The following is a 22,380-nucleotide window of genomic DNA, read 5'->3' as shown; positions in this document are numbered from 1 at the left end:
CTCCAATCAGTTCAGTTCAGCTCTAATCAGTTCAGTTCAGCTCCTAATTTTCCTCTCTCATAAAATATTCATTTCAGCTAAGTTCAGTTCAGCTCCAATCAGTTCAGTTCAGTTCAACTCCAATCAGTTCAGTTCAGTTCAGTTCAGCTCATTTCAATAAATGTGAACATGCCCTAAGTTGGGTATATAAGGATTTAGGACCTAAAACTAATATCTAACTACATTGCTAACTAGCTTTACTAAACCACCTACATCTATCTCTCAATCTAGGGGCTAATCTGTGAACTAAACAACAAAAAGAAACTATACTTTAAACAGATTTATGTGTATAAGAGTTTAAACGATTAGAGTTTTTGATATGAAGTATAATTCAAAATTAAAATTAAATATAAAAAAGTAATTAAACAAAAAAATTGGCAAGTTGGGCTATTTGGAGGGTCAAATAAACGGCCTAAAAAGCGGAAATTGCGCCTACTCGTGTGGGTTGGAGCGGCAAAAAGAATGCCACATTGGCATCCCCATACTCTCTCTCCACACTCCTTTTTCTATTGTTCTTTCAACTTTTTTTTTTTTCTTTTTTCTTTTGCTCAATTTTCTTTATTTATTTTCAAAGTTAATATTCATAAAAAAATTAAAATAAAAAAGTCAGTAAAATCTTGAATCCACGTGCTAACACTATTACAACGACACAAGAGGGACAGAATCTCAGTAAATAAATAAAATAAAATAAATAAATACACATCCAACCTCCAAATTTTTTAATTGACTTTTTTAAATAACATTTATAATACTCGCCAAAATTAATTTCACCTCCTCCTTCATCTGCACCTACTACAAATATTACTATAACAGTTATAGTAATAATAATAAGTTGGGTCCATATTATTTATACATGAAATTTTCCTACCTAAATATCTAATTATACAATGTACCAATATTGTACCATATATTTATATTCGTGACTTAGAAGTGGAATTATTTTCATTCTATAGTCAATTCCTTACCTCACTTGTAAGATCCTTTAGTATCTTAGCTGCCAATCCCACGTCCTTCCCTTATTCTAACCTTTTACAATTTTTTTAATTTTGTAGATACCTTTGTTTGAAAATATTTAATTTACCGAATTAAATACTTCTGCTAAATTATACTCACTCTATGTTGCGATTATAATATACTCTATAATATTATAATACGAGTTCACAAAAATCTTGCAAGTACATATCGAGTATGACTCAATTGACCTCAGTCACCTCACTCAAGTGAATAGTGATCAACGAACATTATATAGACACGAGTAGAGTAATGTTAACATCGAACTACACTCGTAGTTATGATGACGATTGAAAATTAATCAATGGTCAATGGAAACAGGTTCCTTTGAACAATTTTTTACACCTTGATTTATAATTTAAGGAAATAATTACAGTTGTTTTTTTGTTTTTAAAGAAATAAATCAGAGTTAAAAGGAATAAAACTACATGGTAGAAAATCAAGCAGAACAGCTAGGAAAATAGTTAAAAGTAGGAAACAAATTGTAATCTGTATTTCCATTTTTCTTCAACCAAAATTGAATTTACTGTATACAACTCATCATCACAAAACAAAATTAAAGGCCTAAATAATTACTCTCATATAATTAATTTTATTAATTCCTCAAAAATTCTCCGCTATATTTCTAACAGAGAATAATATTAGTACTACTAATATAAAATTAAACAAAAAAATCTAATTAATACTCGCCGCCGGTACAAAACTTGCCAATCAACAATCGGCCGGAAAAAGATGACTCTCTCCCATTTTCTTCTTTAGTTTTTTTTTTTTTTCTTTTGTTTTTTCAGTCAGATTACAAGGCTACAAGAGGATCCGCTGCAAAAATCTCATTGATATCTTGAAAATAATCGTCCACTTGTAACAAGTTAGACGATGAATAACTGTTGTTGTTATTGTTATTCATCGTACTAAAATCGAAATCATCCATAAACGAATCAACGAACACGTCCCCGAAATCAAACTGGTTATGGAACTGATTATCACAATCATCACCGATAGCAAATAGATTGTCCAGCGGCTTGGAATCCTCGAAAATCATGGGTTCCGGTGACTCAAAGTTGAAGAAATCATTCAAATACGGCGTATCTAAGAAATCGCCAATATTTGATGATGATTCTCCTTGACATTCCTCCAAGTGACAGCTACTACTGCTGTTGCTCATACTGTTGCTGATACTCATCAAGCTGTTGCTCACACTGTTGCTTGTTTCTTGAACCGGACAAAACAACATTTCATTTTCATTTTTAACAATGTCCGGTTTGAACCGGGAGACTTCTTCCCCGGTCGAACCGCCCCGGAAGTGGAGGACAGAAGTGGGTGAGCAGAGAATATTGTGTGAAGCAGACTCATCGCCCGACTCATACCCGCCGGAAGTCGACGGCGCGTGAGTCTCAACCACCACCGGAGCCGGTGGTTCACGCGGTGGCGGAGTAGCGAAATTAGTCAGAGCATCAGGACCACGAAGCTTAATCGCAGCGTTATCGTAAACCATTGCAGCCTCTTCAGCAGTGTCATACGTTCCAAGCCATAACCGAACCCGCTTCGCCGGGTCACGAATCTCCGCAGCCCATTTCCCCCAAGGCCGTTGACGGACACCTCGAAACTTCCTAACACCACCGGAAGTCACCAACGCGCCACCGGGTTGACCGGTCGGCACGGCCGTGTTTGCTGATGATTTCCTCCTCGACCCGCCCTTCTTACAAAGAGGGGCGACAATAGGAGCCGTAGTTGTTGCTGTTGTTGCTGCTACCGCAGCATTACTCAAACTGGTGGTTTGCTCGATCAATATCTCATTCGTGTACCGCCTGACACGGTGACGGCCGAATAAGTCGGACTCCTCATCGCTTGATGAGTCGGTTGCGTCGTTGTCTACAACCGATACACGAACCACTCTAGGTGGAGGTTTCGGTATCGATTTCTTTGATACTTTGATAAGGTTCTGCTTCTTTGTCACGCTGCGATGCTCGGTGTATTTCACCGGGCATAGCAAGTGAGAATAATCCATCTTTTTTAAGGGTGGATTGGTTCAAACAATATAAATTACTTCTGTTCTTCGCATTAAGAAGAACAAATTGTCAACAAAGATGAAAGTTGGTGGAAAAATTTGGGAACAGTGAGAAAGGAAGATTCAATGTAATGGGAAAGTTCAATTTTTTTGGGAATTTATTTAATTTTGTGAAAATGTAATGTGAAGAGAGGAGAGAGAAAATGAGTGAAGAGAGAGAAAGTAGGGAGTGTGAAGAGGAGCAATAAAAGGAGGAGGTAAACAAGTGACTCTTGAGTTGGGTTTTATATAGGATACCATCAGCCGAAATTGGAAAACGGTAAAATGTAAATTAAATTAAAAAAAATATATAATTATTGTAATTTTTTTGGGTTTGTATAATTGGGTCAGAGAGGGGGCAAAAATATCTCTAATTAAAGAAATTACTTGAGAAAAGGGTATAGTGAGGAGGAGGTGATAGGGTGACAGTGCGGTGAGGGTGGTGTTTGTCACAGTGAAGTAGGAGAACAATACGAACCGCCGCATAGGGTTATTGAATGGACACGATTTAAACACGTGGAAGATGGTCCAAGGAGAGAGAAATCATGTTTATGATCCAATGGAGTAAGCTCCAACTGGGTAGTGTGGAGGTTGATAGTTACGGCTGAGTCAGCAAAACATGAGTTTTTTCTCTTTTTTTTTTTTTTTTTTAATTTTAAAAAAAAAACATTGGTTTATGTGTTTTTGCCTATCACGTGAGAACCAAGATGCCCAGACTTCTTCGTTTTAACTTGTCGGTCAAAAATATTTTCGTCACTCTTCACTCAATACTCATGCTCCATCACTTTTTCTCACTTACTATCAAAAAAATCTCTCATTGTAGTTAAACTTAAAAGGGGTAATTACTTTTCAAGTTTTTTAAATTTTGTTAATTAAGGATTAAGAAATGAAAATGAAAGGTAAGTTTGGTCAACATTTGACCTGATGACGTTGCTTCTAATTATTGGAGTATCACGCGGTTATTGATTTAACTTTACAGACTGGCTTTGAGACATTAATGAATCAAGTACAGTCAATCAATATCATTTGAATAACAATTAATTAATTTGGTAACGTATTAGTCATTATAAATAGTAACAAAAAATCATGATTGTGTTTCCACATACATAAAATTAGATATTTTTATGTTGTGAATTCATGAGACTATTGAATAATATGCAATGTTAATTTACTATTGTACAAAAATTTTAAATTTAGTTTTATTGCAACATTATAGGAACTTTAGGAGTCTAATTCATGTTTTATTTTTCACACTTACCAACACATACGAGTAATTTATACTGTGAGATCAATATCCTTAGTTTTCAATCAGTCAAATTTAAACAACCTAGATTTTGCTAATTTGTTATTATATGTATTGACATGTGTAGTTATAAAAATACCCCATATTACTATTTTTATTATGTACAAATCACAAAAGATGGTTAAACTAGAGAATGTGAATGTTGTAAAAGTTAAAATTGGTAAAAAAAAAAAAAAAAAAAAAAAAAAAATCCATTAAAGTTCATAATTACACTTATTCTTGATCATAACTCATAAAGTTTTTTATTTTTTTTCCCCGGGAAAAAAAGTATTAGATCCTTTTTTGTTTGTTGTATTCTATCTTATATTGATATTAAATTATTTTGTTGAACTTAAATTTTTTTTATAGATTAAAGTTTGATTTAATAAAGTTACGAGTATTAAATTTGATTTAACAAAGTTATGAGTACTCCATAATTTTAAAGATTAAATTCATATTTGCTGAACCAAATTATATTTTTGTTACTTGTTTTTAAGAACATGGCCTCACTTTTTTTTAAATAAAAAAATTTAATAAAATAAAAGTATCTAATCATCACTAAGGGTTTGCTCTCATTGACTGAACTCAGCTAAACTGAACTGAATTGAAATGAATATTTTATAAGAGAAGGAAATTAGGAGCTGAACTGAAATGAACTGAACTGGATTTCAACGTATGAGAACAGGCCCTAACTTTTATATGTGTTGACCATACGATGTGCCCAGCCACCATGGGGTTAGGGCCTGTTCATATTTACTGAACTGAGCTGAACTGATTGGAGCTGAACTGAACTGAATTGAACTGAACTGATTGGAGCTGAACTGAACTGAACTGAAAAATTAAAATGCATAAAACTGAACTGAACTGAACTGATTAGAGCTTAACTGAACTGAACTGAACTGAACTGATTGGAGCTGAACTGAACTGAACCGAACTGAACTGAAAATAAGTAAATATGAACAGGCCCTTAATCAGTTAGTATTGCAGGGGTACTCAGTTACAGTTATAACCTTAATTACATAGTTAGTAATATAAGGGTTACATCTATAAGTGTTGCAGGGGTTATTATATCTGCTATTTATTAAGGGTTATTCATTAAGCATAATAAGAGGTTACTTTGTCATATTTTTTTATTTTTTTTTATTTTTCACATGCGATCATATAAGTTGTTCAATTGCACGAAAAACGCGCTATTAAATCATTGATATCTTTAAAGTTTATTAAATATAATATTATTATACTATTGGTATAAGATAATTTACTTTTATTATTATTATTATTATTATTATTATTATTATTATTATTATTATTAATAATAATCTAGTTTATATATCTAATCAGCAGTTTGTTTGTGTGCGGGTGGCCACATTGTGTGGCCAATTATAAAAGAAAAAATAACCTTTATAACACTGATCAAGTAACCCTTGTAACGGTGATTGAATAACCCCTATAATTGACCAAGTAATCTATATAACACTGATTGAGGGCCTGTTCTCATTGACTGAAATGGGCTGAACTGAACTGCTGAACTGAACTGCTGAACTAAACTAAGCTGAACTGAATATTTTATAAGAGAAAAAAATTAGGAAGTGAACTGAAAATAAGTTGATGAGAATAGACCTTCAATAACTCCTGTAACATTAACGATACACCTTTATTATGATGGTTGGCCACATTAGTGTAAATCCAAATGATGTTAAGAAAATACTTTTAAAATTTGTCCATCTGTAATATGATATATACCGAGCTACGGTATTTAGTTTTAAAATTATTTAAGCACTTGTATTTTTATTTTATTTTAACACGAGTAAGTATTTACAAATTCTTAAACTTGTAGCGCAAAATCTGCTCATGGAAATATGATCTTCGTACCAAAAAAATATAACAAACATTTTAATTGACCAACCAAATGAAAACAAAATAATAAATACTCGTAAATAAGTAAAAATTAAACCAGTGCATTTTTGGCTGGCGAACCGTTAACAAGGGCAACAAATAAAAATGATAAATCTAAAATTTTAAAAAAAAATAAAATTACTCGTACTTTTTACAGCTAGAAGTAACGTGGCGGGCAACCTAGAATTTACCGCCATTTATAATTCGGTTAAAATGTACGGCCTTTCATCATTTCTTGTTTTCCACTACAACGTATCACCTTCATGCGTGTACCCACGCTCTTTGACCGACGGTAGTGATACTTCCAATTGTTCCGAGTAGCGCGTGAGAAATACATTTTTGAAGATGGGACCTGTTCATTTCAAATTAAGTATAGTGTTCGGAAGGGCCGTTTTTGACATTTTGGAGGACGAGGCAAGTGTAAGTGCAAGTTGATGAAGATGTGTGTAAGTGTCTCATGTGTATGGACATGGGATGGTGTTCTGAACGAGATACCTACAATTTTTGGACCAAATGATAAGTGATTCCAAACATCAATGTTCTATTTTTTTCTTGTGTTTGTGTAATTGTGTATTGTGTGTGTTTTTTAATGGTTAGTACAAATGATGATGATGATCATCAAAAATTTTCCTTATTACTTGGGGCTCAAGGCTTTTTGTACAAGTACTCATGCTTGTCTTGGAGTTGGAGAGAACAATAGTATTTCATATGGATATATATAATATATTATATAAATTTTTTTTCATAAAATTAATATTTTTGTTTTTTTTTTGTTTGGGAAATTATAGTGAAATTAGCATATATGGGATGGATTGAGAGGATCACTTAAAGTATACGTTGGTTAGAGGAAGGAGTGTTGCTACTTCTACTTGACTATTTATAGTTGTGTAAACACGTGGATCACCTAAGAAAACACTAATTTGTTTTGTGATCCAACATTAGTCTATTTTTGATTGCAACAGGGCATGAAAATGATTTATATGTATATCAACTGCATTCTTAATAATAAGCTCGAGGTAGGATACGTGAATCATGTGTTACCCTTAGGATTGTGCACAAGTCTGATACTTGATGACTTGACGATCAGACTTGAACCAATTGGAAGATGACGGTTGAATGAACAATTTTGATCAAAATTGCAACTCATTTATCATGTTAACTCCAATTTTAGTCTAATTGAATTTGGACCAATTTTATGTACATCTACAAATAAAAAATACGAGTAAAAAAAAAGTAAAATTGGTCAATATAATGATATATTTTACAGTATACTATAATTTATTCGTACTTATTTTCCCGTATGTCACCAAACCAAACATAATTTACCAACCACTAAAAAGTCTACAAATATTCAACTTAACATGATAATCAATGGAAAAGTATGAATATCAATGCAATTTTCTAAATCCTTAGTATTTGACCACTTGGATTCACCACAAAAAAATGAAAGAATAGTTGTATAAAAAGTTGGAGTAATAAAGAAGACAAAAAAAGCACCAGAGATTTTGTCTAACATTTCTTCTTCACGTACTGGGTACACCAGCTGTGGGTCTTAGCAGTATCTTGATTATTAAGCTATTTTTGGATTAATATTATGCAAACATTCTTTCAACCAGGATCTTTTATATCTTTCTTAAACTCAATCAAAACAAATTACACAATTTAGTAGTTTTGTACGTTTCTTATAATCCACGACTCCTCTCACGTGATATTTCTAATTATTTTTTTATGTTTAAATTCATTTTTCCTAAATTATTATTCTATGATTTTAATTAATTTGTTTAACATTGAATGTATAATTAATTTACGCTTTATTTTGTTGATTAATTATATTAATTGACCATTTGATGCAAAGTTAAGACAGTAATTGAACAGACCTTTGTATAAAACAGGACAAAGTAAAACGTTTGACACTTAATTTGCAGAAAGAGGCTGCTTTTTAAGTAATGATTCCAAGGGACTCTAAAAATATAATTGATTTTCATAAAAAGACCTCTTTTAATTCATATTACCTGCATAAAGTTTGATTTAAGAGTATGTAGAATAAAGGGTTTTCATTAGATTTATGTTGTAAATATCAATCAATTCATATTAAAATTAAATCAAGCTTTAATAATAAGATGAAAGTTAAAGTTGAATTGATCCGTGTATCTAAACATATTTTTTGAACTTCAAATGAATTAATCATAAATAATTTATAATCAGTAAATAATCACCAATTAACATTGTGTAAATGCCAATGCTACTTAATTTAGTAAGAATACATGATTAGAGAATGTAAGATTGCATTTGATCATCATTTCTAAAATTCTATATGTATTTTTATTATGTGAAAATAAAAGAAATAGCAAACAGAATATCAAGTCTAGCAAACAATACTGCAACCAATAAAGTTAGTAAACATCCATTATATTACGCGGAATATATTCATATTTTAGTGTAATGTATATGAGACAATGTTGTTTTATGAATAATCCATACAATCCTAATAGGGCTAAAAATTGATAAAGTAAACTATGTATGTAGTAATTAAACTACTACTTTTGCATTATTAAACTATACGAAAAAGATAAAAAGATAAACTATACGAGTATTTCTTTTGTGGAATACCATGAATCTTGAGATTTGATTAACGATTCCATCCCCTCCTTTAAACACCCCCAAAAGAAAACGAAGTGCATTGTTAAGAAAAAGAGAATCAATAAAGAAAAATTATAAAAATAATAATAAGAAAGAAGAGAAGGTACTATACCATATACAAAGTAATTAAGGGCCACGCCAACTATATATTAGTCTCACGCATGCACGTAAACACATACGAAGAATGAAAAAAGCAAAAGGGGTGGGGAAGAAGAGGGTTCAAAAGAATTTATGACCAGGGATTTAACTATTAAAGTATGAGCCATAAATCATTATGCATGGTGTGTTGTGGTACCTATTTTTTCCACACGGACTATCTTGCCTCTCCATGCTTATCACGTACGCATTTCATTCTTTGTTATTATTTTTTTTAAAAGAAAGATGAAAAATCCTATTAAATCAGCATCTTTCACAATTTAAGTTAGTCCAACTCCACAGGTCAACACTTAAGAGAAGAAATGGGAGGTAGGTTTATATTGGGGAGTAAATGGAGTTGTAGGGGCTCGATTGAACTTGTGACCTCAAAATTACAAGGGTGAGTTCCTCACCAATTTCACCAAGTTTTACTTGACCTCTTTTCGATCATTATTTGTTGTTCACTTTTTATTTTAAATTGTTGTTAAATTTATTCGCTCCGTAATTTTGTTATTCTAGTCTATCATCTCTTAATTTCTTACCTCATTTGTTGGACTAGCTGAATTTTACACACTTTCACAATATTACTACCACATTATTATATGATCTCTCTTATGTAAAAACAAAAAATAATACAATTTCACATTTTCTCTCCTCATTTCTTTTGAATGTTTATTTATGTACAATGATTGAAAATAAAAGAACATCATTTAATACAACATATTTAGAAAACTAGAAAAATACAAAGTACTAAAAATCCAAGGAAGATAGAGGTTTTCCCTTGCCTAAAACGTTCGACCCAATTAAAAAATATTGTACCTATAATATTTAACAATTAAAATAAAAAAAATAAAAAAAAAATGGGTACAACTAGACGCCTAGATCCTATGTGTGTTTGATGTGGAGATAAGCGACGTATCTAAAATAAAATGTATGTATCCAATAACAAAGACAAAAAAGGTTTAGCTCCCTTGAACGCTGGGCCCCACTTTGAGCCAAGTGAACCTCTAATATGACAAACTTTGATTTCATACTCTTGCGTTTTAAATTTACACCATAACATCCACCAAATCTTCGACTTTGGAACCTAACTACATAATTGCATCAAGATCTTAGGTTCGAATCCCTTTGAAGCGCCTCCTTATGAAGTCATTAACTTAATTCCAAATATTTGTTGTTGAAATTCATTGTAAGCCTGCCTGTGAAAATCTCATATTGAAGAAGAATGAGAGATATTCTCATTTATAAGGTAGAAAAGTTACTCATACTATCATCAATTGTTTTTAGTATAGATTCTTCTTGGGCCTTATTTGTGGATCAAGCTCTCCATCTTATTGTTCGAATTGCCCAATTTCATTTCCTATTATCTCAAATTTTGACACTTGAAAGGTCTTTACTAGAGAAATTTATACAGAGTATTTCATTTGGCTTGGTTTAATATTTAATTGAGTACTAGGTTAAAATCCCGTGCAATAATGCACGGTTGTTAAATATTTTTTACAATCAAAATATAAGGTATATAAAATATATTCAACATATTTTATTTAGGTATATATAAAATAGGATTAAAAAAAAAAGATTTTGCAAAAAAAAAAAGAAAAAAAAAAGAAAAAGAGATAAGTGAGAAAGGCGGGAAAATTTTTTATAAGGTAATGACAAGTGTTATAGATGGATTTGCTTTTAGTATAGGTTAATATATTTTATTTAGGTATATATAAAATAGGATTAAAAAAAAAAGATTTTGCAAAAAAAAAAAAAAAAAAAAAAAAAAAAAAAAAAAAAAAAAAAAAAAAAAAGAAAAAGAGATAAGTGAGAAAGGCGGGAAAATTTTTTATAAGGTAATGACAAGTGTTATAGATGGATTTGCTTTTAGTATAGGTTAATAGATTGTAAAATATTAAGATATTTTTATGATATATAGTACTCACTTTTGTATATGGTTTTACCAATGCACCATTAAATTCTCTAATTTTTTACTTCTTTAGCAAGGTTGTTTTTTTTCACATATCATGCATCAATAAATCTTTGCACTTATAGACTAATAGAGTTATAGTAGGTACGAGTAATACGTATGTATACTTATTAGTACAATTGCTGAATTAGTACTTCAAAGAAGAAGAAGAAAAAAAAAACTCATAAAGAGACATGTCTAATTTAAGCTTAAGAGACCTTTTCTAATTTCATCTCCAAGTCGGAGGAGAGGTCTCTTTGATAAAGTGACCACCTCACTTTAGGCAAAATGATCTACAATTAAATTAAGCTTGACCTAGCTACTTGAATGGAGAGCACCTTTCAACCTTAAAGTTTGGGTTTTAACTAATATCCATTAGAAGGAGGGTGTCCCTTTATCCTTTTTCATTGCCTATATGGCTATATGGCTTTATCTAACTCGCTAACTTGAATTGGATTGACAGTACATGTCAGTGAGTTCGACCTCTTTACCTTTATATATACGGTTCTTATCACTTTCCTTATCTTTATAAGGTGAATCAACCAAATAGTCCTATTCTAATAGGAAAAGTTTTGTATACACCCGATTTTCAGTAATTTACTGTACAACGGGTTCACTTTTGTCAGATTTAATGTCACTTTTGTCAAATTTAGTGTCACTTTTGTCAAATTTATCAATGAAGCATAAATAACTCATATATATATCAGGGTAACTTTTATGCGTTTTAGTGTAACTTTTGCGCATTTTATTGTCACTTTATAACTGATGTTCAGTAATTACTGAACATCCGTTTTATTTAAAAGTTTGTGATTCTAATATATCTCTATATGTTTGTTTATAGATAAGGATTTCCAAAAATGTGCAAAAGTTGGCACATATTGCGCCAAACCCCAAAATTAAGCGTCATGGCATTGATTCGAGAGAGAATCATAATCTCCCATCAAAATGAAAAGATAATAAACATGAAATCGTAAGCATAGATTAGAATATGCTTCGAATTTAGCAAAAACCGGCTAATCATACTCATCATGTTTCTCCGTTAATTTATATGGATGCATATGGCATTATATTAGAATGGATAGCCACATTTTTGGGTGCATGGAATTTTGAGGCATTATGGGGGTACAATTTAATTGGTGTGTTTATAATTGATATTGATATGAGAATCAAATGTACGTTCTAAATTTGTTCTATCTTTAGTTTATTCCCATTGGATGGAAGAGCATTGATTCATTTGGCAATGAACAAAGGGATTTTAGGTGGGGATCTAATCTCATCCTATCCAAAAAAAAAAATACAAATACAAATATTTTTCACCATTTGTCCATCCTATTCTTTCTAACTTTATTGAGGTAAAAATTACGAGAATGAAATTGGAACTTACTATCATGTGGAACAAAAACAATGAATAAACAATTAAACATATAAATTCAAAAGGCAAAAAAGCAAGTTACACGAGGATTTTAATTGTCTGGTTAAGTCGATATAACCTTCCTAATCCACCAACAGATCAGGGATTGCGTTTGGAGAAAAGATAAAATCATTTTCTTTAATGGAGAAACATTAGGAAATATACAAAGTGCTAGTCTTTAGTATTCTTGTTCAAAACAATGCCTACTTATAAAACATATAAATCCTAAAACATTTTCTTTCACAAAACCGTAAGTACTCCCAAAGATAGACCTAAATTAAATTTAACCCAAAATTATAGTCATCAAAATTTAAAAGAGAAATATGATTAAATCGCCAAATCGTTAAAGTGACCAACAAGGTCTTAAATAAATCCAAATTAATAAGGGCTAAAATCTAAATATGTTAAACAACATCAATCTAAAATTTTATAGAACTGACATAATTTTAAATCATAACACATTGGAATTTTTTATTATTTTTTAATTATTTACTCTTAAATAACCAATTTTAAATAGATTGCTAATAAATAACTTAAACCATCAAATTAAATTCCATTAGAATATTACCACTACTAACCTACTTAAAGCTAAGGTACAAATATATGTAGTTTACTAATATCAAAGCAAAGCAACAAAGAAAAATTATGAAAACAAAAGAACAATATTTTCAATGAATCTTCATCTTGAGAAACCCATAAAATACAGATGAATATTTATAACATAATGTAGTGAAGACTTATGGACCTACGGAAAATAGTTCAAAAAATTACTGAATATAATTAAGAAATTTCTTACTCTTAATCAGTAATTCAAGAATTAATCCCTATGTTTCCTCGATCAATAATCTCAAAGAAAAACAAATTAAGCAAACAAATACTAGCATTAACGAACAAGATCTATTATGAAAAGATGGACCCTTTTCATTTAACCGTTTAAATTGGGACAGCTGCATTTTTTTAGCTCGGATTTTAATGTGGAGTATAAAATTTTACCCTTCCCAAGTATAATGGCATCAAAATGTAACTGAGATCACAAGATGCCCACGTTTTAACAGTAAAAAAACTTGCTTATTTTAGTAACTATTTCCATAATATTCTAATTTTAGAAACTTTTTTTTTACTATTGTGACGCCTTTGTTTATTTGAGTATTAGTTTCATTATATTTTGGCAATCTATAATTGTGTGTCAAACGTCTCTAACAAGCAATCAAGAGATATTTTGTGATGACCTTTCACTTGATGTGCTTCTTTATTATCCTTGTATTTCCTCTTAATCTCTTTTGTGAATATAATAACGATAAATACATGATGTTATGAACAAACAACCCTAAGATATAACATTGTTCATCTCTACCAAAACTATTTGAAATTACACGTAAATAAACAAAAATGATGATAAAGTGACGTGCACTCTATATATTAATTAATGGTAATGTTATACATAGCCTTAATAGCTATATATAAGCATTAAAAACAATATTGGAAATTGTATAAAATTAAGAATTCATGACAAAAACACGCGTAGATCAGTGCAATAAGTGTGTTTTTGTCATGATTTTTTAAATTTATACATTTTCAAGACTGTTTTTAATGCTTATATGTAGCCGGGCTATGTATAACATTTTCCATTAATTAAACCATTAAGTTTGAAATGATAAAAGAAAAATAAAATAATGAAATGGCACATAAATAAATGCATCAAATTGTGAGAGAAATTAAATTGTTGGAATATCAATCTCATAAATTAACTTGGGTTTCCTCATATTATTTGATTCATCACGTTCATATTGTTTACAGTATATCAATGACCCCTAAACTTTTTAACTTGATGAATATAAAAATTAATAGTGGAAGTAAAAAGTTTTGTCTCTTTTATGAGACAATATCATCTTAAATTGAAACATCTTGAATGGTAGGACATAAGAATATAAGATATATATAAACAAATTAACATTAATTTTTCATATATATGTAGATCATCCAATTTTCATTCCTTCGTTACACAAGTATATACGGATCATATGGTCTGATCAATCTTGTTGGATCTCTTGCTCTTGTTCACTAAACTTTTAACTTCAAAATGCGACACACACATAACATTCATTAAGCAATACATAGCGTTATGCTTTGGATTGTAATACCTCATTTCCTCTCTTTATTTTTCCGCTTAATTTCAATTCAATTCAGTTTAGGTCCAATTAGTTCAGTTTCTCTAATTTTCTTCTCTCATAAAATATTCATTTCAACTCTATTCAGTTCAGCTCCAATCAGTTCAGTTCAGTAATTCAGAACAGGCCATTAGTCAATTAAAGTCATTATGAAACAAAGGAAATATATAAACCAATATATATATATATATATATATATATATATATATATATATATATATATATATATATATATATATATATATATATATATATATATATAAGAGAGAGAGAGAGATGTGTACCACAACATTACAAGCGGATGCCATAACAATTTATTATTATAATTTTAAAATGTAAATCACCATATGATAGGTGATTGATATTTTACAACAATGATATAATTAACTCCTTTTTTTATAGGTTGAAATGATTAAACTTTAAACCCATATATCAAGAGAGTGGCTACTAATTAATTGTGGTAAATATAGAAACTTATCTCTCAAGTTAATTAAACATAATAGACATGAATAATAATGTGATAAGAAGCTTGAGCAAATTTCCACGCTCAACTGATGAAAGATAAGTTAATTTAAGTAAATCGAGTGAACATAAACTGTAGGAGATCACATGCACACTTTCATAAGTCATAACCCTTTATTATTTTTGCAGTCAAATATTCATACTCTATTTCTTTTGACCAAGTAAAGTAAGTTTCAGAACTTTGCTATTTGTGGCTTTTCCACCTTTTTTCTTATTTAATTTTATTTATCATTATACTTTGAAATTCCTTTGTCATAGATTTTTAGAAGGGGAAAAGAAGATTTTCTTCTTCTTTTTCTAATTAATTAATTAATTAATTAATTAATTAGTTTAAGTAAACTACATATTCCATGAAAAAATCTACTGTATTTTTTTTGTATTCAATTTTGTTAGTTCATGGTGATATTTGTTTTTATTAAAGGTGAAAAGGATATCAGGATAATTTAGTAAAAGAATTTTTTTGTCATTTGATTGAAAGTTCTGTCAAGAAAAAATTAAATAAATAATGCAATCAGATCAAAAACATTTTAGAAAAGTAGTTACTAAAAATGTGGAATTCCTTTATAAATAAGAATCTTTAGTGAAAATGCAATGTCTACTTAATCTCCTCATTTTTTTTAATTGACAAATTGTAGTAAAACAAGCAACTAGCCATTTCTTACATGGAAAAACTTACCATTAAATTGATGCAGAATTTAAAAGTTGACAAAATTGCAAACTTTTTTTTTTTGTAAAAAAGGAAATAATGGCTTCGCCCAGGCTCGAACTGGGGACCTTCAGTGTGTTAGACTGACGTGATAACCAACTACACCACGAAACCAATTGTGAACGTTATTTGTTTTAAACAAAATAATAATTGGACATATAGTAATTTGGATTTTGCTTGAAACAAAAACGCAATGGCTTCGCCCAGGTTCGAACTGGGGACCTTCAGTGTGTTAGACTGACGTGATAACCAACTACACCACGAAACCTTGTTGTTTATTTGCATGAACTATAATTATATTTTATCTAATTCGGAATTGGACAAATTGGAGTAGACAATATGCTAACAGCTGGAATCTATATACTCAATACTTTTTCTAATCTACTTTGTTTATATTGCAATTTTGTTTATTGTTGCTAATGCCACTTCCAGTATGACCATTCCTAGAGCTATCAATTTGAATAAACAGGTCGGGTAAGAGTGGGTCGAGTCAACTCGGGTTGGGTCAATTCAGAGTAATTCCATAACCTATGTGGGTCGGGTTTGGGTTGGGTCATGCTTGAGTCGGGTCATACTTCTTATCAGGTTTGGGTCGGGTTTAGGTCGGGTTAATAACAGGTCGAGTTACATTCGGGTAAGGTGAACAATAGTTCGGGTTTTCACGAGTTACAACGGGTTAGGATAGTTCTCGGGTTCGTTTCAAATCAATAATTTGCGGGTTAGAATCAGGTCGGGTCATTCTCGGGTTTGAGTTGGGTTCAGTTCAAGTCAATAATTTGCAGATTATAATCAAGTCGGGTCATTCTCGGGTTCAAGTCGGGTTCGGTTCAAGTCAATAATTTGCGGGTTATAATCAGGTAAGGTCATTTTCAAGTCGGGTAATGTTCAAGTCAATAATTTGCAGGTTACAATTAGGTCGGGTTATTTCCAAGTCAGGTCATATTTGGATTCAATTAACTATAGTAAATAGTAATTATCATTTTTATCAAGCTAATTATTTCCTTTGACTATAATATACTACCTCCGGTCCAAATTACTCGCAACTTTGGAATATAGTCTATAATTTAGGAAGATAATTATCTCCTTTGACCATACAACAAATATATACTATATTTAACTCTTAAATTTGAGGATGATGCTCCTTTCTTTTGTTGGCCTGGACCGGCTTGGTTTCCCAAGACAAAATGCTTGGGTCAACAATAATAAGGTGGTCTAAATTGCATTTAAGGTGATTTGAAATCGGGTAAGGAATAATTTGGGTTTAGGTCGGGTCGATAACAAGTTGTGTTTATTTCGAGTCGGGTTAGTAACAGATCGGGTTGAATTTTTGGGTTGGGTAAGTAATAGGTATGGTAAAATTCGGGTCGGGTCAATAACAAGTCATGTTAAATTTGGGTCAGGTCAATAACAAGTCGGGTTTATTTCGGGTCGGGTTTGTAACAGGTTGGGTTAGATAAGGGTCGGGTTGAATTCAGGTCAGGTTAGTAACAAGTCGAGTTAAATTCGGGTTTTGACTGGTTAAAACGGGTTTGGGTCTATTTCGGTTCAAGTCGGGTTCGGTGCAAGTTAATTAAATTAGCCGTAGTAAACCGGTAAATCGGTGCAAGTTGTAAACCGGTAAATTGACCGTTTAAAAGCAAATTGAATGATTCCACACACCCAATTGGATTCCCGAAGGGTATTAGGGACCATGGTAAACATTTCGATAATTTTTATTTTCGGGCGAAAAAAAGTCAAAAATTCCACAATTGAAAACTAATATCCACGTTTTTTGAGAAATTTTGGAGGTTTCAGGGCCCAGTGTCAAAAAGTATTGAAATTATACGAGATACATCTCGGGGTCATATTATGCCGTTTGGAACCATATATGATCATTATCAGTTGTCATAAATGTTCGTTGTAGGCTCTAATTAATGAAATCGGTGCAAGTTGTAAACCGGTAAATTGGTCGTTTAAAGGCAAATTGGATGGTTCCACTCACCCCAATAGGACTCTCGGAGGATATTAGGGACCATGGTAAACATTTCGGCAGTTTTTATTTTCGGGCGAAAAATAGTAAAAAAAATTCCAAAATTGAAGACTAATATCCACGCTTTTGAGAAATTTTAGAGGTTTCGAGGCCCGGTGTCGGAAAGTTTTGAAATTTTAGGGGATACATCTCGGGATCATATAATGTTTTTTGGAACCATATATGATCATTATTTGTTGTCATAAATGTTCGTGGTAGGCTTGAGTTAATGAAATTGGTGCAAGTTGTAAACTGGTAAATTAACCATTTAAGGGAAAATTGGATGGTTCCACCCACCTAATTGGACTCCCAGGGGATATTAGGGAGCATGGTAAACATTTCAGCAATTTTTATTTACAGTCAGAAAAAAAGTCAAAAAATTCCAAAATTTAAGGCTAATATCCACGTTTTTTGAGAAATTTTGGAGGTTTCGAGGCCCAGTGTCGAAAATCCTTGAGATTTTGGGGGATACATGTCGGGGTCATATAATGTTGTTTGGAACCATATATGATCATTATATGTTGTCATAAATGTTCGTGGTAGGCTTGAGTTAATTAAATCGGTGCAAGTTGTAAACCGGTAAATTGGTCGTTTAAAGGCAAATTGTATAGTTCTCCCTATCCAATTGGACTCCCAGAGGGTATTAGGTACCATGGTAAACATTTCGGCAATTTTTATTTACGTGCAAAAAAAGTCAAATTATCCACGTTTTTTGAGAAATTTTGGAGGTTTCGGCCCTTTCCGAGTTAAAGTCTATTGTGAACCCAAAACGTGCTCCTCTCATATGTCTAAGATACTTGACTCCTCCATCCCGCCGTTCAAGAGTTAGAATTAAAACTGGTTGTCAAAGAAGGAAAACTCTCTCCGGTATTATTACTAAGTCCTTGTTTTTGCAGGATGAGTGGCTCTAAAAGAAGAGCGTCTTGGTTCTCCTAAAATTGTTTTCCCAATAGAAAGAGATTATTGTATGGTCCCGCCCTTACGAGGCGTTTGGTTGGAAGGATGGAAATAAGAGGGATAAAAAGGGAGGATAAAGATAGGGGTAGGTGGGACAAGGATAAATTATCTTTATCCCATGTCTGGTAAGTAGGGGAAAGAAAGTAGGGATAAGTAAAATTTTTATAAAAATACCCTTACTAACTTCTATCCTTCTCCTTACTTTTTCAATTTCATTAAGGGTAATTTAGTCTTTTAAAACCCATTTTAATCCCTTTCCCTTATACCACCCCCCCTTAGTTATAGAAATGGAGGGATAAGTGGGTGATTTAATCCCTATCCCTAACCCCCTTATAATCCCCATCCCTCTAAACAAACACTACATTCCTTTTATCCTTGTCCCACCCCTTTTATCCCCCTAAACAAACACCCTCTTAATGTTTTGGGGTGTAATTTGTTTTATGATTAATATATTGTTTTTTTCCCTATGTTTAAAAAAATTTGCTGATATGGGTGTAAATGAGTCGATACGTTTAAGAACTATTCGTGAACAAACTCAGATAAAAATCTTAACTTTGTCAAATAAATGAACAAAGCTCGAACAACATCATGTTCGACTCGATAATGCTTATGAACAACTTGCTTGAATTAATTTATAAGTTTATTCAAGCTCGATTATAACTTGATCATAGCTCGCTCAAGCTCAAAAAATCTCAGCTCTATTATATCTAAATTACTTTTAGTATGATTATATATCACTTACTCATACATATTTGTAAAACTTACACATTATTTCATCTTTAAACGTGAAAACTCTAACATTTCCTTTTCTCTACAAAAAACGGAAACTTCCCCCTCATATAAAATTAAGTGGATGTATCAAAACTTTTTAAGAAAATTGTTTTGGTAGCTTATTTATGTAATTACGCTTAATGAGCTTAAACTCATAATTTATACAAACGAGCACGTTCGTGAACACAAAGCTCAAATATGCCAAATCCTTAACGAGCTAAGATCAAACACGATTTTTATAAGCTCATTCAACCTCGAGATAGCTAGAATGCCAATATTTGTTATCAAGCTTAGCTCGAACAATCAAAACATTATTTCATCTTTAAACGTGAAAACTCTAACATTTCCTTTTCTCTACAAAACACGGAAACTTCCCCCTCATATAAAATTAAGTGGACGTATTAAAACTTTTTAAGAAAATTGTTTTGGTAGCTTATTTATTTAATTACGCATAATAAGCTTAAACTCATAATTTATACAAACGAGCACGTTCGTGAACACAAAGCTCAAATATGCCAAATCCTTAACGAGCTAAGATCAAACACGATTTTTATAAGCTCATTCAACCTCGAGATAGCTCGAATGCCAATATTTGTTATCAAGCTTAGCTCGAACAATCAAAACATTATTTCATCTTTAAACGTGAAAACTCTAACATTTCCTTTTCTCTACAAAACACGGAAACTTCCCCCTCATATAAGATTAAGTGGACGTATTAAAACTTTTTAAGAAAATTGTTTTGGTAGCTTATTTATTTAATTACGCTTAAACTCATAATTTATACAAACGAGCACGTTCGTGAACACAAAGCTCAAATTTGCCAAATCCTTAACGAGCTAAGATCAAACACGATTTTTACAAGCTCATTCAACCTCGAGATAGCTCGAATGCCAATATTTGTTATCAAGCTTAGCTCGAAAAATCAAAACACATCTCAATTTGGATTGTTTATAGCCCTAAATGTAAAGAGTTTTTTTATTGTTCTTTTTTACAAGTTATTTTCCATAATATGGAGTAGTAAAAATAATTTAAAAGATTACGGTGTACTTATTGTCAGAATTAAAAAGAAATCCCTTATGTTTTTTATCGCAAGAAATATATCTACAAACTCGTATCAAAAAGGATAAACAAAATGGCTTCGCCCAGGCTCGAACTGGGGACCTTCAGTGTGTTAGACTGACGTGATAACCAACTACACCACGAAACCTTGTTGTTTATATTTAATACTGTAATTTGTTTATTATTAAATAATCTCATATCTGCATGTATCCGTTAAGTTCAAAATGTTTCATTTTCATGCACTTTAAAAAACTTCTATATTCCTACTCATTGTTGACACACAACGAAAACTTGTGCTATATTTAATTTGAAATAATAGGAATTCCATTTAATCATGATTTTAGTTGCACATTCAACTCAGTTACTCACTAAGCATGCAGTCTAAGCTGATCAACTTCATTTCCACACAATTTTTTTATTTTTTTAAAAATCTTAATATAGGGATTCCATTTAATGTAAAATTATCGTGAAAATCATTTGGGTAGCTCCTTGCAGATAATATTATCAGACAAAAACACAGCTTTTTACTTTTTAGTCAACACAATTATTTGACATTTTATGAATAACTAAGCTACGAGCATATAAATGTACATCGCCTCATTAAATTGGTCTTTTAATTAAAAAATTAAATATAACCAATTATTATTATTATTATTATTATTATTATTATTATTATTATTATTATTATTATTATTATTATTATTATTATTATTATTATTATTATTATTATTATTATTATTATTATTATTATTATTATTATTATTATTATTATTTTTGATAAATAAATATAACCAATTAAGCAAGCAAACAATACAATCTTTATAAACTATATGTTATATTTGTACATGTGCACAACATTAATATATACTAACATTTTCTAATAAGTAATAACCAAGCTAATAAAATCAACAATCCTACTAAGGTTTTTATTAACAAATTAGTGACATCGAGTAATTAATAATTCTAGCTTCGAAACCATTAGGAAATTTAAAAAAGAAAATATTTAAAAAAGAAAATACTTCGTACTTTTTTTTGGAGCCATTGTCTTATTTGGCAAAGAAACATAGTTCACAATGCTATTACCAATTTAATCAAAATTTAATAAAGATTAGAAGTACTTGATCTAGAAATATAGGTTAGTCAAAGCATAAGAGTTTAGCTCATTAGCATAAAAAAGGCTATTAAAATAGCCAACCATTCATTAATTAAGGAAGCTAGGGGTCAAACTCTAAAGGCTAGATACACATCATTCAAACTAGCTTATAATATATACTTGTAAGTGTGACAATTTTTTTATTTTTATCATTGTCTTATATACTATACTATGCTAGTAATTTGCAATTAATTGTTAGAAAAAGGCCAGAGAAATACAAACAAAATAAATGTACTCCTACTTGGCTACTTGTTACTAGTATTATATGCATTAAAAATATACTAGTATATAAAATGAAGAAGACAATTAAAAATGAAGGCTAAAGAATTTTGTCCTGTGACTGAAAGACATAGCTGTAAAACCGGCTTTAAGAGTAAATGACAAATGACAAAAACCGGTTTGCAGTGAACCGGTGACCGGCGACGTTTACGGTTACAGTCAACTCATATCCTCGGCACGTGTACTTGTCCATGTGGGGGTGACTCGGCCACACTTTGGCAATATGCAACTTTTATTTTGCACAACTAGCTCCATAGGACCATAGACAAACACTAACATTAAAGGGGTATCGATTTTGGCCTAATGGTTAAGATTGAAGGGTATTGTGCAGTTGGTCGTAAGTAAAAT

At 31.1% G+C, this 22,380-nt stretch overlaps 1 protein-coding gene and 3 non-coding genes across 4 annotated transcripts; all 4 read right to left on the bottom strand.

Annotated features, from left to right (window-relative positions):
• Positions 1 to 1,514: 1,514 nt before the first annotated feature.
• LOC145631586 (ethylene-responsive transcription factor CRF4-like) lies at positions 1,515 to 3,295 on the bottom strand. The gene has a single exon (XM_081683695.1). The coding sequence runs from the start codon at positions 3,053 to 3,055 to the stop codon at positions 1,844 to 1,846; it is 1,212 nt and encodes a 403-aa protein (XP_081539821.1). The 5' UTR covers positions 3,056 to 3,295; the 3' UTR covers positions 1,515 to 1,843.
• Positions 3,296 to 15,845: 12,550 nt separating this feature from the next.
• TRNAV-AAC (transfer RNA valine (anticodon AAC)) lies at positions 15,846 to 15,919 on the bottom strand. Its single transcript has one exon. It is a non-coding gene; the product is annotated as a tRNA-Val (tRNA).
• An 80-nt stretch (positions 15,920 to 15,999) lies between these two features.
• Positions 16,000 to 16,073, bottom strand: TRNAV-AAC (transfer RNA valine (anticodon AAC)). Its single transcript has one exon. It is a non-coding gene; the product is annotated as a tRNA-Val (tRNA).
• A 4,601-nt stretch (positions 16,074 to 20,674) lies between these two features.
• TRNAV-AAC (transfer RNA valine (anticodon AAC)) lies at positions 20,675 to 20,748 on the bottom strand. Its single transcript has one exon. It is a non-coding gene; the product is annotated as a tRNA-Val (tRNA).
• Positions 20,749 to 22,380: the final 1,632 nt, after the last annotated feature.

This window comes from Chenopodium album, chromosome 5 (genome assembly GCF_948465745.1).
Source record: "Chenopodium album chromosome 5, dcCheAlbu1.1, whole genome shotgun sequence".
NCBI classification, from domain to species: Eukaryota; Viridiplantae; Streptophyta; class Magnoliopsida; order Caryophyllales; family Amaranthaceae; genus Chenopodium; species Chenopodium album.
This window is presented reverse-complemented; position numbering and strand designations above follow the sequence as displayed.